The 17,130-nt window shown below is 45.2% G+C and overlaps 1 protein-coding gene across 1 annotated transcript in view; it reads left to right on the top strand.

The window, feature by feature from the left end:
- Positions 1–1,742: 1,742 nt before the first annotated feature.
- Positions 1,743–17,130, top strand: part of LOC120035431 (ryanodine receptor 2-like) — a 55,194-nt gene continuing 39,806 nt past the window's right edge. The window contains exons 1-8 of the mRNA XM_038982176.1: positions 1,743–1,796; positions 6,741–6,840; positions 7,120–7,313; positions 10,071–10,201; positions 10,672–10,714; positions 12,162–12,295; positions 13,525–13,585; positions 13,730–13,876. Coding sequence (XP_038838104.1) covers positions 1,743–1,796; positions 6,741–6,840; positions 7,120–7,313; positions 10,071–10,201; positions 10,672–10,714; positions 12,162–12,295; positions 13,525–13,585; positions 13,730–13,876 — 864 coding nt within the window. The remainder of the gene's footprint in view (positions 1,797–6,740; positions 6,841–7,119; positions 7,314–10,070; positions 10,202–10,671; positions 10,715–12,161; positions 12,296–13,524; positions 13,586–13,729; positions 13,877–17,130) is intronic.

Here is a 17,130-nt window from a genome sequence, read left to right as displayed (position 1 = left end):
GAGGAGGAGCTGGCGGATCTAGCCCTGCCCGTGGACGGGACGGAAGTCCTCTCAGACATCTTTGGATTAGATCTGAGGAGAGGAGAAGGAGGACAGTATAAGATAACTGCTCACAACCCCAACGCCAGTCTGACTGATCTGCTTAACTCTCCAGTCCCCTCCTCTCCTGTCCGCGCTACCTCACCGTCCCCGGAACTGAGAAGACGGCACCAGGTAATGTCATTTTACCATTTTATTTTCCCTCTGTCTCTCTCTGTCTCTCTCTCTCTGTCTCTCTCTCTCTCTCTCTCTCTCTCTCTCTCTCTCTCTCTCTCTCTCTCTCTCTCTCTCTCTCTCTCTCTGTCTCTGTCTCTGTCTCTGCCTCTCTCTCTGTCTCTCTCTCTGTCTCTCTCTCTGTCTCTCTCTCTCTCTCTCTCTCTCTCTCTCTCTCTCTCTCTCTCTCTCTCTCTCTCTCTCTCTCTGTCTCTGTCTCTGTCTCTGCCTCTCTCTCTGTCTCTCTGTCTCTCTGTCTCTCTCTCTGTCTCTCTCTCTCTGTCTCTCTCTCTCTCTCTCTCTCTCTCTCTCTCGCTCTCTCTCGCTCTCTCTGTCTCTCTGTCTCTCTCTCTCTGTGTCTCTCTCTCTCTCTCTCTGTCTCTCTGTCTCTCTCTCTCTGTGTCTCTCTCTCTCTCTCTCTCTCTCGATCCCTCGATCTCTCTCTCTCGATCTCTCTCTCTGTCTCTGTCTCTCTCGATCTCTCTCTCTGTCTCTGTCTCTCTCTCTCTCTCTCTCTATCTTTCTGTCTCTGTCTCTGTCTCTCTCGATCTCTCTCTCTGTCTCTGTCTCTCTCTCTCTCTCTCTCTCTCTCTCTGTCTCTGTCTCTCTCTCTATCTCTCTGTCTCTGTCTCTACTCTGTCTCTCTCTCTCTCTCTCTATCTCTCTGTCTCTGTCTCTACTCTGTCTCTCTCTCTCTCTCTCTATCTCTCTGTCTCTCTGTCTCTACTCTGTCTCTCTCTCTCTCTCTCTATCTCTCTGTCTCTGTCTCTACTCTGTCTCTCTCTCTCTCTCTCTCTCTCTCTCTCTCTCTCTCTCTCTCTTTCTGTCTCCCTCTCTCTCTCTCTCTCTCTTTCTGTCTCCCCCTCTCTCTCTCTCTCTCTCTCTCTCTCTCTCCTCCCTGGACCATTGCTTTCGCAGCAGGAAGAGACATTAGTGTCTCTATAGTGTCGGCCTGCCTGGACTCCCATCACTCTAACACATTATCTACACATTACCACGATTGAGTGTTTCTGCTCTGTGTTGATAAGGCTGCTCTGCCCCTTGATGTTGTTCTGTGATGTGGTGCGTTTCTGCCGTTTTAGGCTAAGAGCCCTTCAGAGGAAGGGAGGACAGGGACTGAGGAAACCAAGGAGGCCAAGTCAGAGCCAGAGAAAGCAGAGTATGTACCACTTCCCCTTTCCTCTGTTACTTCTGGTGTGTTCATCTGAAATACAATGAAACTAAGTTTATCGTAGAAGAGCAATATTATTACAATGTAAAGTAATGTATCAACAAACAGCTGTAAACACTGTGCTCCTTCTGCTGTGTCTGTTAACTGACTGTTCCTGCCGTCCAGGGGACTGGATGGAGAGAAGCAGGAGGAGGAGGAGAGGAGGAAGGAGGAGGAGAGGAGGAAGGAGGAGAGGAGACAGGAGGAGAAGAAGAGGAAGGAGGAGAAGCCGAAAGCTAAAGTGAGACAGCAGCACACCTCCAAGTCTGATGAGCATGACATGCAGGAGTCTGCCTTCTGGAAGAAAATCATCGCCTATCAGAGGAAGCTGCTGGTACGACACACACACACACACACGCACACGCATGTGAACACGCACGTACACGCACACACACACACACACACAGAGAGAGAGACAGACACACGTAGCTGCTGTGAAGAGACTTTCTGGCAATTAGCTAACACCACAATATGAACAAGACTGAGCTAATGTATATTAAATCAATCCCCAACCCTTCTATCAGCCACTCCACCCCCTCTATCAGCCACCCCACTCCCTCTATCAGCCACCTCACCCTCTCTATCAGCCACGCCACCCCTCTATCAGCCACCCCACCCCCCCTATCAGCCACCTCACCTTCTCTATCAGCCACCTCACCCCCTCTATCAGCCACCCCACCCCCTCTATCAGCCACCCCACCCCTCTATCAGCCACCACACCCCCTCTATCAGCCACCTCACCCCCTTTATCAGCTACCCCACCCCCTCTATCAGCCACCCCACCCCCTCTATCAGCCACCTCACCCCCTTTATCAGCCACCTCACCCTCTCTATCAGCCACACCACCCTCTCTATCAGCCACCCCACCCCCTCTATCAGCCACACTCTCCTTCACAAACATCTCATCAGTGTTGTGACTGACTGTATATTAAATCTACCGCTTCTTTCAGCCACCCCACCCCCTCTATCAGCCACCCCACCCCCTCTATCAGCCACCTCACACCCTCTATCAGCCACACCACCCTCTCTATCAGCCACGCCACCCCCTCTATCAGCCACACTCTCCTTCACAAACATCTCATCAGTGTTGTGACTGATTATATATTAAATCCACCCCTTCTTTCAGCCACCCCAACCCCCTCTATCAGCCATGCACCCCCTCTATCAGCCACACTCTCCTTCACAAACATCTCATCAGTGTTGTGATGGACTGTATATTAAATCCACCCCCTCTATCAGCCACCCCACCCCCTCTATCAGCCACCCCACCCCCTCTATCAGCCACCTCACCCCCTCTATCAGCCACGCCACCCCCTCTATCAGCCACTCCACCCCCTCTATCAGCCACCCCACCCCCCCTATCAGCCACCTCACCTTCTCTATCAGCCACCTCACCCCCTCTATCAGCCACACCACCCCCTCTATTAGCCGCACCACCCCCTCTATCAGCCACCCCACCCCCTCTATCAGCCACCCCTCCCCCTCTATCAGCCACCCCACCCCCTCTATCGGCCACCTCACCCCCTCTATCAGCCTCCCAACCCCCTCTATCAGCCACCCCACCCCTCTATCAGCCACGCCACCCCCTCTATCAGCCACACTCTCCTTCACAAACATCTCATCAGTGTTGTGACTGACTGTATATTAAATCTACCCCTTCTTTCAGCCACCCCACCCCCTCTATCAGCCACCCCACCCCCTCTATCAGCCACCCCACCCCCTCTATCAGCCACACTCTCCTTCACAAACATCTCATCAGTGTTGTGACTGACTGTATATTAAATCCACCCCCTCTATCAGCCACCCCAACCCCCTCTATCAGCCACTCCACCCCCTCTATCAGCCACCTCACCCCCTCTATCAGCCACACCACCCCCTCTATCAGCCACCTCACCCTCTCTATCAGCCACGCCACCCCCTCTATCAGCCACCCCACCCCTCTATCAGCCATCCCGCCCCCTCTATCAGCCACCCCCTCTATCAGCCACCCCACCCCCTCTATCAGCCGCCCCACCCCCTCTATCAGCCACCCCACCCCTCTATCAGCCACCCCACCCCTCTATCAGCCACCCCACTCCCTCTATCAGCCACCTCACCCTCTCTATCAGCCACGCCACCCCCTCTATCAGCCACCCCACCCCTCTATCAGCCATCCCGCCCCCTCTATCAGCCACCCCACCCTCTCTATCAGCCACCCCACCCCCTCTATCAGCCACGCCACCCCCTCTATCAGCCACACTCTCCTTCACAAACCTCTCATCAGTGTTGTGACTGACTGTATATTAAATCTACCCCTTCTTGCAGCCACCCCACCCCCTCTATCAGCCACCCCACCCCCTCTATCAGCCACCTCACACCCTCTATCAGCCACACCACCCTCTCTGTCAGCCACGCCACCCCCTCTATCAGCCACACTCTCCTTCACAAACATCTCATCAGTGTTGTGACTGATTATATATTAAATCCACCCCTTCTTTCAGCCACCCCAACCCCCTCTATCAGCCATGCACCCCATCTATCAGCCACACTCTCCTTCACAAACATCTCATCAGTGTTGTGATGGACTGTATATTAAATCCACCCCCTCTATCAGCCACCCCACCCCCTCTATCAGCCACCTCACCCCCTCTATCAGCCACGCCACCCCCTCTATCAGCCACACTCTCCTTCACAAACATCTCATCAGTGTTGTGATGGACTGTATATTAAATCCACCCCCTCTATCAGCCACACCACCCCCTCTATCAGCCACCCCACCCCCCCTATCAGCCACCTCACCCCCTCTATCAGCCACACCACCCCCTCTATCAGCCACCCCACCCCCTCTATCAGCCACCCCTCCCCCTCTATCAGCCACGCCACCCCCTCTATCAGCCACACTCTCCTTCACAAACATCTCATCAGTGTTGTGACTGATTATATATTAAATCCACCCCTTCTTTCAGCCACCCCAACCCCCTCTATCAGCCACCCCACCCCCTCTATCAGCCACACCACCCCCTCTATCAGCCACCCCACCCCTTCTATCAGCCACACCACCCCCTCTATCAGCCACCCCACCCCTTCTATCAGCCACACCCCCTCTATCAGCCACACCCCTCTATCATCCACCCCACCCCCTCTATCAGCCACCCCACCCCCTCTATCAGCCACCCCACCCCCTCTATCAGCCACACCCCCTCTATCATCCACCCCACCCCCTCTATCAGCCACACCACCCCCTCTATCAGCCACCCCACCCCTTCTATCAGCCACACCCCCTCTATCAGCCACACCCCTCTATCATCCACCCCACCCCCTCTATCAGCCACCCCACCCCCTCTATCATCCACCCCACCCCCTCTATCAGCCACACCACCCCCTCTATCAGCCACCCCACCCCTTCTATCAGCCACACCACCCCCTCTATCAGCCACCCCACCCCCTCTATCAGCCACACCACCCCCTCTATCAGCCACCCCACCCCTTCTATCAGCCACACCACCCCCTCTATCAGCCACCCCACCCCCTCTATCAGCCACACCACCCCCTCTATCAGCCACCCCACCCCTTCTATCAGCCACACCCCCTCTATCAGCCACACCCCCTCTATCATTCACCCCACCCCCTCTATCAGCCACCCCACCCCCTCTATCAGCCACCCCACCCCCTCTATCAGCCACACCCCCTCTATCATCCACCCCACCCCCTCTATCAGCCACACCACCCCCTCTATCAGCCACCCCACCCCCTCTATCAGCCACCCCAACCCCTCTATCAGCTACACCACCCCCTCTATCAGCCACCCACCCCTTCTATCAGCCACACCCCCTCTATCAGCCACACCCCCTCTATCATCCACCCCACCCCCTCTATCAGCCACACCACCCCCTCTATCAGCCACCCCACCCCTTCTATCAGCCACCCCACCCCCTCTATCATCCACCCCACCCCCTCTATCAGCCACCCCACCCCCTCTATCAGCCACCCCACCCCCTCTATCAGCCACACCCCCTCTATCATCCACCCCACCCCCTCTATCAGCCACCCCACCCCTTCTATCAGCCACACCCCCTCTATCAGCTACACCCCCTCTATCATCCACACCACCCCCTCTATCAGCCACCTCACCCCCTCTATCAGCCACACCACCCCCTCTATCAGCCACTTCCCACCCCCTCTATCAGCCATGCACCCCCTCTATCAGCCACACTCTCCTTCACAAACATCTCATCAGTTTTGTGATGGACTGTATATTAAATCCACCCCCTCTATCAGCCACCCCACCCGCTCTATCAGCCACATCACCCCCTCTATCAGCCACACCACCCCCTCTATTAGCCACCCCACCCCCTCTATCAGCCACCTCACCCCTCTATCAGCCATGCCACCCCCTCTATCAGCCACCCCACCCCCTCTATTAGCCACCCCACCCCCTCTATCAGCCACACCACCCCCTCTATCAGCCACCCCACCCCCTCTATCAGCCATGCCACCCCCTCTATCAGCCACCCCACCCCCTCTATCAGCCACCCCACCCCCTCTATCAGCCACCCCACCCCCCCTATCAGCCACCTCACCTTCTCTATCAGCCACCTCACCCCCTCTATCAGCCACCCCACCCCTCTATCAGCCATCCCGCCCCCTCTATCAGCCACCCCACCCTCTCTATCAGCCGCCCCACACCCTCTATCAGCCACCCACCCCTCTATCAGCCACCCCACCCCCTTTATCAGCCACCCCACCCCCTCTATCAGCCATCCCGCCCCCTCTATCAGCCACCCCACCCACTCTATCAGCCACCCCACCCCCTCTATCAGCCATGCCACCCCCTCTATCAGCCACCCCACCCCCTCTATTAGCCACCCCACCCCCTCTATCAGCCACACCACCCCCTCTATCAGCCACCCCACCCCCTCTATCATCCACCCCACCCCCTCTATCAGCCACACCCCCTCTATCATCCACCCCACCCCCTCTATCAGCCACACCACCCCCTCTATCAGCCACCCCACCCCTTCTATCAGCCACACCACCCCCTCTATCAGCCACACCCCTCTATCAGCCACACCCCCTCTATCATCCACACCACCCCCTCTATCAGCCACCTCCCCCCCTCTATCAGCCACACCCCCTCTATCATCCACACCACCCCCTCTATCAGCCACCTCACCCCCTCTATCAGCCACACCCCCTCTATCATCCACACCACCCCCTCTATCAGCCACCTCACCCCCTCTATCAGCCACCCAACCCCCTCTATCCTCATCAATGTGTTTGTGATTGACTTTTTTTCTAGAACTATTTTGCTCGGAACTTCTACAACATGAGAATGCTGGCGTTGTTTGTGGCCTTCGCCATCAACTTCATCCTCCTCTTCTACAAGGTAATCACAACCTGTAGGAAGTAGCTTTACGTTTTACCCCTCCATGGATTCCTCTGGTGATTCTGCTGCTGAAGGGTTACTGCGTGGGGAGAACATTGGAGGGATAGAACTCTCCAACAATATATATTTTACTAATACATTTTCTATGGATTATATTCCTGAGGATCCAGCTACTCACTGTTTAAAGAATAGGCGTTTTAGAGCGAGCCCATGGTTCATTGTTCCCCCCTCACCCTCCTCCAGGTGTCCTCCTCCTCAGCGGTGATGCCTGAAAGCAGAAGGCCCCGGGCAGGCAGCAGTGTGCGGTGGGACCCCGTGACGGAGGGTAGTGACACCCAGGAGCCTCAAAACCCCCAGCAGGAACCTGTGTTTGTCCACTTTGTGCTGGAGGAGAGCACCGGATACATGGAGCCCACCCTGCGTATCCTGGCCATCCTACACACTGTCATCTCCTTCTGCTGCATCATAGGTTACTACTGCCTTAAGGTAGGATACTGCTGTTACTACTGACTCAAGGTAGGATAATGCTGTTACTACTGCCTTAAGGTAGGATACTGCTGTTACTACTGCCTTAAGGTAGGATACTGCTGTTACTACTGCCTTAAGGTAGGATGCTGCTGTTACTACTGCCTTAAGGTAGGATACTGCTGTTACTACTGCCTTAAGGTAGGATACTGCTGTTACTACTGCCTTAAGGTAGGATACTGCTGTTACTACTGCCTTAAGGTAGGATACTGCTGTTACTACTGCCTTAAGGTAGGATACTGCTGTTACTACTGCCTTAAGGTAGGATACTGCTGTTACTACTGCCTTAAGGTAGGATACTGCTGTTACTACTGCCTTAAGGTAGGATACTGCTGTTACTACTGCCTTAAGGTAGGATACTGCTGTTACTACTGCCTTAAGGTAGGATACTGCTGTTACTACTGCCTTAAGGTAGGATAATGCTGTTACTACTGCCTTAAGGTAGGATGCTGCTGTTACTACTGCCTCAGGGTAGGATACTGCTGTTACTACTGCCTCAAGGTAGGATACTGCTGTTACTACTGCCTTAAGGTAGGATACTGCTGTTACTACTGCCTTAAGGTAGGATACTGCTGTTACTACTGCCTTAAGGTAGGTTACTGCTGTTACTACTGCCAAAGGTAGGATACTGATGTTACTACTGCCTTAAGGTAGGATACTGCTGTTACTACTGCCTTAAGGTAGGTTACTGCTGTTACTACTGCCTTAAGGTAGGTTACTGCTGTTACTACTGCCTTAAGGTAGGATACTGCTGTTACTACTGCCTTAAGGTAGGATACTGCTGTTACTACTGCCTTAAGGTAGGACACTGCTGTTACTACTGCCTTAAGGTAGGATACTGCTGTTACTACTGCCTTAAGGTAGGATACTGCTGTTACTACTGCCTTAAGGTAGGATACTGCTGTTACTACTGCCTTAAGGTAGGATACTGCTGTTACTACTGCCTTAAGGTAGGATACTGCTGTTACTACTGCCTTAAGGTAGGATGCTGCTGTTACTACGGCCTTTAAGGTAGGATACTGCTGTTACTACTGCCTTAAGGTAGAATACTGCTGTTACTACTGCCTTAAGGTAGGATACTGCTGTTACTACTGCCTTAAGGTAGGACACTGCTGTTACTACTGCCTTAAGGTAGGATACTGCTGTTACTACTGCCTTAAGGTAGGATGCTGCTGTTACTACGGCCTTTAAGGTAGGATACTGCTTTTACTACTGCCTTAAGGTAGGATACTGCTGTTACTACTGCCTTAAGGTAGGATACTGCTGTTACTACTGCCTTAGGGTAGGATACTGTTGTTACTACTGCCTTAAGGTAGGATACTGCTGTTACTACTGCCTTAAGGTAGGATACTGCTGTTACTACTGCCTTAAGGTAGGATACTGCTGTTACTACTGCCTTAAGGTAGGATACTGCTGTTACTACTGCCTTAAGGTAGGATACTGCTGTTACTACTGCCTTAAGGTAGAATTCTGCTGTTACTACTGCCTTAAGGTAGAATTCTGCTGTTACTACTGCCTTAAGGTAGGATGCTGCTGTTACTACTGCCTTAAGGTAGGATACTGCTGTTACTACTGCCTCACGGTAGGATACTGCTGTTACTACTGCCTTAAGGTAGGATACTGCTGTTACTACTGCCTTAAGGTAGGATGCTGCTGTTACTACGGCCTTTAAGGTAGGATACTGCTGTTACTACTGCCTTAAGGTAGAATACTGCTGTTACTACTGCCTTAAGGTAGGATACTGCTGTTACTACTGCCTTAAGGTAGGACACTGCTGTTACTACTGCCTTAAGGTAGGATACTGCTGTTACTACTGCCTTAAGGTAGGATACTGCTGTTACTACTGCCTTAAGGTAGGACACTGCTGTTACTACTGCCTTAAGGTAGGATACTGCTGTTACTACTGCCTTAAGGTAGGATACTGCTGTTACTACTGCCTTAAGGTAGGATACTGCTGTTACTACTGTCTCACGGTAGGTTACTACTGTCTCACGGTAGGTTACTACTGTCTCTCGGTAGGTTACTACTGTCTCTCGGTAGGTTACTACTGTCTCTCGGTAGGTTACTACTGTCTCTCGGTAGGTTACTAATGTCTCTCGGTAGGTTACTAATGTCTCTCGGTAGGTCACTACTGTCTCTCGGTAGATTACTACTGTCTCTCGGTAGGTTACTACTGTCTCTCGGTAGGTTACTACAGTCTCTCGGTAGGTTACTACTGTCTCACGGTAGGTTACTGCTGTCTCACGGTAGGTTACTACTGTCTCTCGGTAGGTTACTACAGCCTCAAGGTAGGTTGCTACTGTCTCTCGGTAGGTTACTACTGCCTCACGGTAGGTTACTACTGTCTCTCGGTAGGTTACTACTGTCTCTCGGTAGGTTACTACTGTCTCTCGGTAGGTTACTACTGTCTCTCGGTAGGTTACTACTGTCTCTCGGTAGGTTACTAATGTCTCTCGGGTAGGTTACTACTGTCTCTCGGTAGGTTACTACTGTCTCTCGGTAGGTTACTACTGTCTCTCGGTAGGTTACTACTGTCTCACGGTAGGTTACTACTGTGTCTCGGTAGGTTACTACTGTCTCTCGGTAGGTTACTACTGTCTCTCGGTAGGTTACTACTGTCTCTCGGTAGGTTACTACTGTGTCTCGGTAGGTTACTACAGCCTCAAGGTAGAGTTGTCCACCTCTCTGATCCACCCTCCATGCCTGTTTACCCACCAGGTCCCGTTGGTGATCTTCAAGCGTGAGAAGGAGGTGGCGAGGAAGCTGGAGTTTGACGGTCTCTACATCACAGAGCAGCCGTCGGAGGACGACATTAAAGGCCAGTGGGACCGACTAGTGATTAACACTGGGTAAGTCCACTGTTACCGCTCAGTTACTGCTTAGTTCATTATCACAGCCTCCCTAATGGCACCAGATACCCTACCTAGTGCACTACTGTAGACCAGCTCTGCTCAAAAGTAGTGCACTGTGGAGGGTGTAGGGTGCCATTAGGGACTCAGTCAGCTATTACAGCAGAGCTATTACAGCATGGTCCGGGTCCACAGAGGCCACAGGCTGGGCTAATTGTCCTCTAAATGTTTAAATGTCAAACCTAACGATCACGCTGGTCTCGCGGTGGTGGTGCTTTGACTCTGCAGCCCTACGGATCACATATTAATGATATAGAGGTCTCTATAAATGAATGAATATGGCAAACCGGTTTCGTTAATCCATTCCATCGCTGGATAATGTACTCTGTATAGACTGTGCGTGTGGATAATAGTTTTTGTTTTGGAGGATGTTGATTAGTAATGTAATGTACTTTGGTTTTGCTTTTCAGATCGTTTCCCAACAACTACTGGGATAAGTTTGTGAAGAGGAAGGTAGGTCTGAATTCATATTCACTGAAGTCTCTCAGTGATATACATTTAGCTCTACATCAGTGACCTGTTTAGAACCAGTTTACAACATATTTAGAACCACTTTAGAACCAGTTTAAAACCTGTTTACAACCAGTTTACAACATATTTAGAACCACTTTAGAACCAGTTTAAAACCTGTTTACAACATATTTAGAACCAGTTATGAACCAGTTTACAACATATTTAGAGCCACTTTAGAACCAGTTTAAAACCTGTTTACAACCAGTTTACAACATATTTAGAACCAGTTATGAACCAGTTTACAACATATTTAGAACCAGTTTAGAACCAGTTTACAACATATTTAGAACCAGTTTAGAACCTGTTTACAACATATTTAGAGCCACTTTAGAACCAGTTTAAAACCTGTTTACAACATATTTAGAACCAGTTATGAACCAGTTTACAACATATTTAGAGCCACTTTAGAACCAGTTTAAAACCTGTTTACAACCAGTTTACAACATATTTAGAACCAGTTATGAACCAGTTTACAACATATTTAGAACCAGTTTAGAACCAGTTTACAACATATTTAGAACCAGTTTAGAACCTGTTTAGAACCAGTTTGTGAAGAGGAAGGTAGGTCTGAATTCATATTCACTGAAGTCTCTCAGTTATATACATTTAGCTCTACATCAGTGACCTGTTTAGAACCAGTTTAGAACCTATTTACAACATATTTAGAACCAGTTTAGAACCAATTTACAACATATTTAGAACTGTCAAGGTTGTGCGCTACTGGTGGAGAAGTCAGGTGCAGGAGAGCAGAGAGTTGTGAACAGGTGCACACTTTATTTAGGCAGAGGCAATAAAACAGACAGACGCCACTGCGTCAAAACCTCCAGACAAAGGTAAAAAGTGCAAGGCCACGAAACAGTCACAAAAATAAGCAAATGTTTAACAATTAAACATCCCTCGTGAAATACCAGGGAATACAGGGGAAAACCCAGCCTGGCACGTACACGAAGCACGTAACAAAACAATTTCCCACAAAGACATGGGGGGGGGGGGGGACAGAGGAATAAATACATGCAGTGTGATTAGGGAATGTAAACCAGGTGTGCAGGGAACAAGACAAAACAAATGGAACAATGAAAAAATGGAGCGGCGATGGCTAGAAAGCCGGTGACGTCGAACGCCGCCCGAACAAGGAGAGGAGCCGACTTCGGCGGAAGTCGTGACAAGAACCACTTTAGAACCAGTTTAGAACCAGTTTAGAACCTGTTTAGAACCCATTTAGAACCTGCTTAGAACCTGCTTAAAACCAGTTTACAACATATTTAGAACCTGTTTAGAATATATTTAGAACCAGTTTACAACATATTTAGAACCAGTTTAGAACCAGTTTAGAACCTGTTTAGAATACATTAGAACAGTAGAGTGAAGCTGTGTGGTTCCCCTGCAGGTGATGGATAAGTATGGAGAGTTCTACGGCCATGACCGCATCAGTGAGCTGCTGGGTATGGACAAGGCTGCTCTGGACTTCAGTGACGCCCACGAGAAGAAGAAACCCAAGAAAGACAGCTCGTTAGCTGCAGTGTGAGTCTGGGGGTGGGAGGACAGAGCTGGGTAGGGGGCTGGTGGTGATGGGGGAGAAATGACAGGGGAGGGGGAGGGGATGGAGGGTGAAGGGATGGGGGGAGCATTTCGCTACACCCGCAATAACATCTGTAAATATGTGTATGTGACCAACAACATTTGATTGAATTTGATTTGGATGTCCCTGACAGTGCCTGTTGGACCCTTCAACAGGCATTGAACTTAGATCATTAAAGCTCATAGATGGGGAAGCTTACTCTAACTTAGAGAGAACGAAACATCTAGTTCCACCTTCTAAATGTGCACCTTTCTCTCTCCCTGTTGTTCATATGGACGAAGCTTCCTCTGAAGCCAATATACTGAGAGGTGTTTTGAAAGCTAATGTTTTAAGTGTTTCAGTTGGAAGATGGTTGTAATGACCAATCACTGTACAGCATGGTGGCAGCAGGACCAATCACTGTACAGGATGGTGGCAGCAGGAGGCCTGATCGATGACAAATACACCCCAACATGAATCCTGTTGATGTTGTGTCCTCTCTTCTGTTACAGATTAAACTCTGTTAATGTTGTGTCCTCTCTTCTGTTACAGATTAAACTCTGTTAATGTTGTGTCCTCTCTCCTGTTACAGATTAAACTCTGTTAATGTTGTGTCCTCTCTTCTGTTACAGATTAAACTCTGTTAATGTTGTGTTCTCTCTCCTGTTACAGATTAAACTCTGTTGATGTTGTGTCCTCTCTTCTGTTACAGATTAAACTCTGTTAATGTTGTGTCCTCTCTTCTGTTACAGATTAAACTCTGTTAATGTTGTGTCCTCTCTCCTGTTACAGATTAAACTCTGTTAATGTTGTGTCCTCTCTCCTGTTACAGATTAAACTCTGTTAATGTTGTGTCCTCTCTTCTGTTACAGATTAAACTCTGTTAATGTTGTGTCCTCTCTTCTGTTACAGATTAAACTCTGTTAATGTTGTGTCCTCTCTCCTGTTACAGATTAAACTCTGTTAATGTTGTGTCCTCTCTCCTGTTACAGATTAAACTCTGTTGATGTTGTGTCCTCTCTTCTGTTACAGATTAAACTCTGTTAATGTTGTGTCCTCTCTTCTGTTACAGATTAAACTCTGTTAATGTTGTGTCCTCTCTTCTGTTACAGATTAAACTCTGTTAATGTTGTGTCCTCTCTTCTGTTACAGATTAAACTCTGTTAATGTTGTGTCCTCTCTTCTGTTACAGATTAAACTCTGTTGATGTCAAGTACCAGATCTGGAAACTAGGAGTCGTCTTCACAGACAATGTAAATAAAGACTTATTTCATCATGCTAAGTAACTTCAACTGCTTATTTAATATACAATAATACATTTTATATGCCATTTAGCAGACACTATTTCTAACTCTTCGTCTTCTTCTCCTTCTTCTTCTTCTGTCTGACCCCTGCAGTCGTTCCTGTACCTGGCCTGGTATATGACCATGTCCATCCTGGGTCACTACAACAACTTCTTCTTCGCTGCTCATCTCCTGGACATCGCCATGGGCTTCAAGACCCTCCGCACCATCCTGTCTTCTGTCACGCACAACGGCAAACAGGTACTGTGTCTGCTCTTGACTGTATCACTATGTCTGCACTTACTTAGTATTCTACAAACCACTGTCTAAAGATGCAATATGTAACTGTTGATACATACAGTGTCTAAAGATACAAACAGGTACTGTGTCTGCTCTTGACTGTATCACTATGTCTGCACTTACTTAGTATTCTACAAACCACTGTCTAAAGATACAATGTATTACTGTAGGTACCTACAGTGTCTAAAGATACAATATGTAACTGTTGATACAATATATTACTGTAGATACATAGTGTCTAAAGATACAATATATTACTGTAGGTACATAGTGTTTAAAGATACAATATATTACTGTAGGTACATAGTGTCTAAAGATACAATATATTACTGTAGATACAATATATTACTGTAGGTACATAGTGTTTAAAGATACAATATATTACTGTAGGTACATAGTGTTTAAAGATACAATATATTACTGTAGGTACATAGTGTCTAAAGATACAATATATTACTGTAGGTACATAGTGTCTAAAGATACAATATATTACTGTAGATACAATATATTACTGTAGGTACATAGTGTTTAAAGATACAATATATTACTGTAGGTACATAGTGTTTAAAGATACAATATATTACTGTAGGTACATAGTGTCTAAAGATACAATATATTACTGTAGGTACATAGTGTTTAAAGATACAATATATTACTGTAGGTACATAGTGTCTAAAGATACAATATATTACTGTAGATACAATATATTACTGTAGGTACATAGTGTTTAAAGATACAATATATTACTGTAGGTACATAGTGTTTAAAGATACAATATATTACTGTAGATACATAGTGTTTAAAGATACAATATATTACTGTAGGTACATAGTGTTTAAAGATACAATATATTACTGTAGGTACATAGTGTCTAAAGATACAATATATTACTGTAGGTACATAGTGTTTAAAGATACAATATATTACTGTAGGTACATAGTGTTTAAAGATACAATATATTACTGTAGGTACATAGTGTCTAAAGATACAATATATTACTGTAGGTACATAGTTTTTAAAGATACAATATATTACTGTAGGTACATAGTGTCTAAAGATACAATATATTACTGTAGATACAATATATTACTGTAGGTACATAGTGTTTAAAGATACAATATATTACTGTAGGTACATAGTGTTTAAAGATACAATATATTACTGTAGATACATAGTGTTTAAAGATACAATATATTACTGTAGGTACATAGTGTTTAAAGATACAATATATTACTGTAGATACATAGTGTTTAAAGATACAATATATTACTGTAGGTACATAGTGTTTAAAGATACAATATATTACTGTAGGTACATAGTGTTTAAAGATACAATATATTACTGTAGGTACAATATATTACTGTAGGTACATAGTGTTTAAAGATACAATATATTACTGTAGGTACATAGTGTTTAAAGATACAATATATTACTGTAGGTACATAGTGTTTAAAGATACAATATATTACTGTAGGTACATAGTGTTTAAAGATACAATATATTACTGTAGATACATAGTGTTTAAAGATACAATATATTACTGTAGGTACAATATATTACTGTAGGTACATAGTGTTTAAAGATACAATATATTACTGTAGATACATAGTGTTTAAAGATACAATGTATTACTGTAGGTACATAGTGTTTAAAGATACAATATATTACTGTAGGTACATAGTGTCTAAAGATACAATATATTACTGTAGATACAATATATTACTGTAGGTACATAGTGTTTAAAGATACAATATATTACTGTAGGTACATAGTGTTTAAAGATACAATATATTACTGTAGGTACATAGTGTTTAAAGATACAATATATTACTGTAGATACATAGTGTTTAAAGATACAATTATATTACTGTAGGTACATAGTGTTTAAAGATACAATATATTACTGTAGGTACAATATTATACTGTAGGTACATAGTGTCCTAAAGATTACAATATATACTGTAAGGTACATAGTGTTTAAAGATACAATATATTACTGTAGGTACATAGTGTTTAAGATACTATCTATTACTGGTAGGGTAACCTAACAGTGTTTAAAGATACAATATATTACTGTAGGTACATAGTGTTTAAAGATAACAATATATTACTGTAGGTTACATAGGTTTTAAGATACAATATATTACTGCTAGGTACCTACCGTGTTTTAAAGATACAATATATTACTGGTAGGTACATTAGTGTTTAAAGATACAATATATTACTGTACGATACATAGTGTTTAAAGATACAATATATTACTGTAGGTACACTATATTACTTGTAGGTACATAGTGTTTAAAGATACACTTATATTACTGTAGGTACATAGTGTTTAAAGATTACAATATAATTACTGTAGGTACAAGTATTAAAGATACAATATATTGTAGGTACATAGTGTTTAAAGATACATATATTACTGTAGGTACATAGTGTTTAAAGATACAATATATTACTGTAGGTACATAGTGTTTAAAGATACAATATATTAATGTAGATACAATATATTACTGTAGGTACATAGTGTTTAAGATACAATATTACTGTAGGTACATAGTGTTTAAAGATACAAATATTACTGTAGGTACATATGTTTTAGATACAATATATTACTGTAGGTACATAGTGTTAAAGATACAATATATTACTGTAGGTACATAGTTTAAAGTACAATATATTACTGTAGGTACATAGTGTTTAAAGATACAATATATTACTGTAGGTACATAGTGTTTAAAGATACAAATATATTACTGTTAGTACAATATATTACTGTAGGACATAGTGTTAAAGATACAATATATTACTGTAGGTACATAGTGTTTAAAGATACAATATATTACTTAGGTACATAGTGTTTAAAGATACAATATATTACTGTAGGTACATAGTTTGTTAAATGTTATAGAACAATATATTACTGTAGGTACATAGTGTTTTAAAGATACAATATATTACTGTAGGTACATAGTGTTAAAGATACAATATGTATGTAGATACAATTATTACTGTAGGTACATAGTGTTTAAACAATATGACTGTACAATATATTACTGTAGGTACATAGTGTTTAAAGATAAATATATTACTGTAGGTACATAGTGTTTAAAGATACAATATTTACTGTAGATACATAGTTTAAAGACAATATGTACTGTAGATACAATATATACTGTAGGTACATAGTGTTAAAGATAATATATTACTGTAGA

The sequence above is a fragment of the Salvelinus namaycush genome, unplaced genomic scaffold (assembly GCF_016432855.1).
Source record: "Salvelinus namaycush isolate Seneca unplaced genomic scaffold, SaNama_1.0 Scaffold1057, whole genome shotgun sequence".
Taxonomy (NCBI): domain Eukaryota; kingdom Metazoa; phylum Chordata; class Actinopteri; order Salmoniformes; family Salmonidae; genus Salvelinus; species Salvelinus namaycush.
Note: the sequence above shows the minus strand (reverse complement) of the source record. Positions and strands in the feature narration are given on the sequence as shown.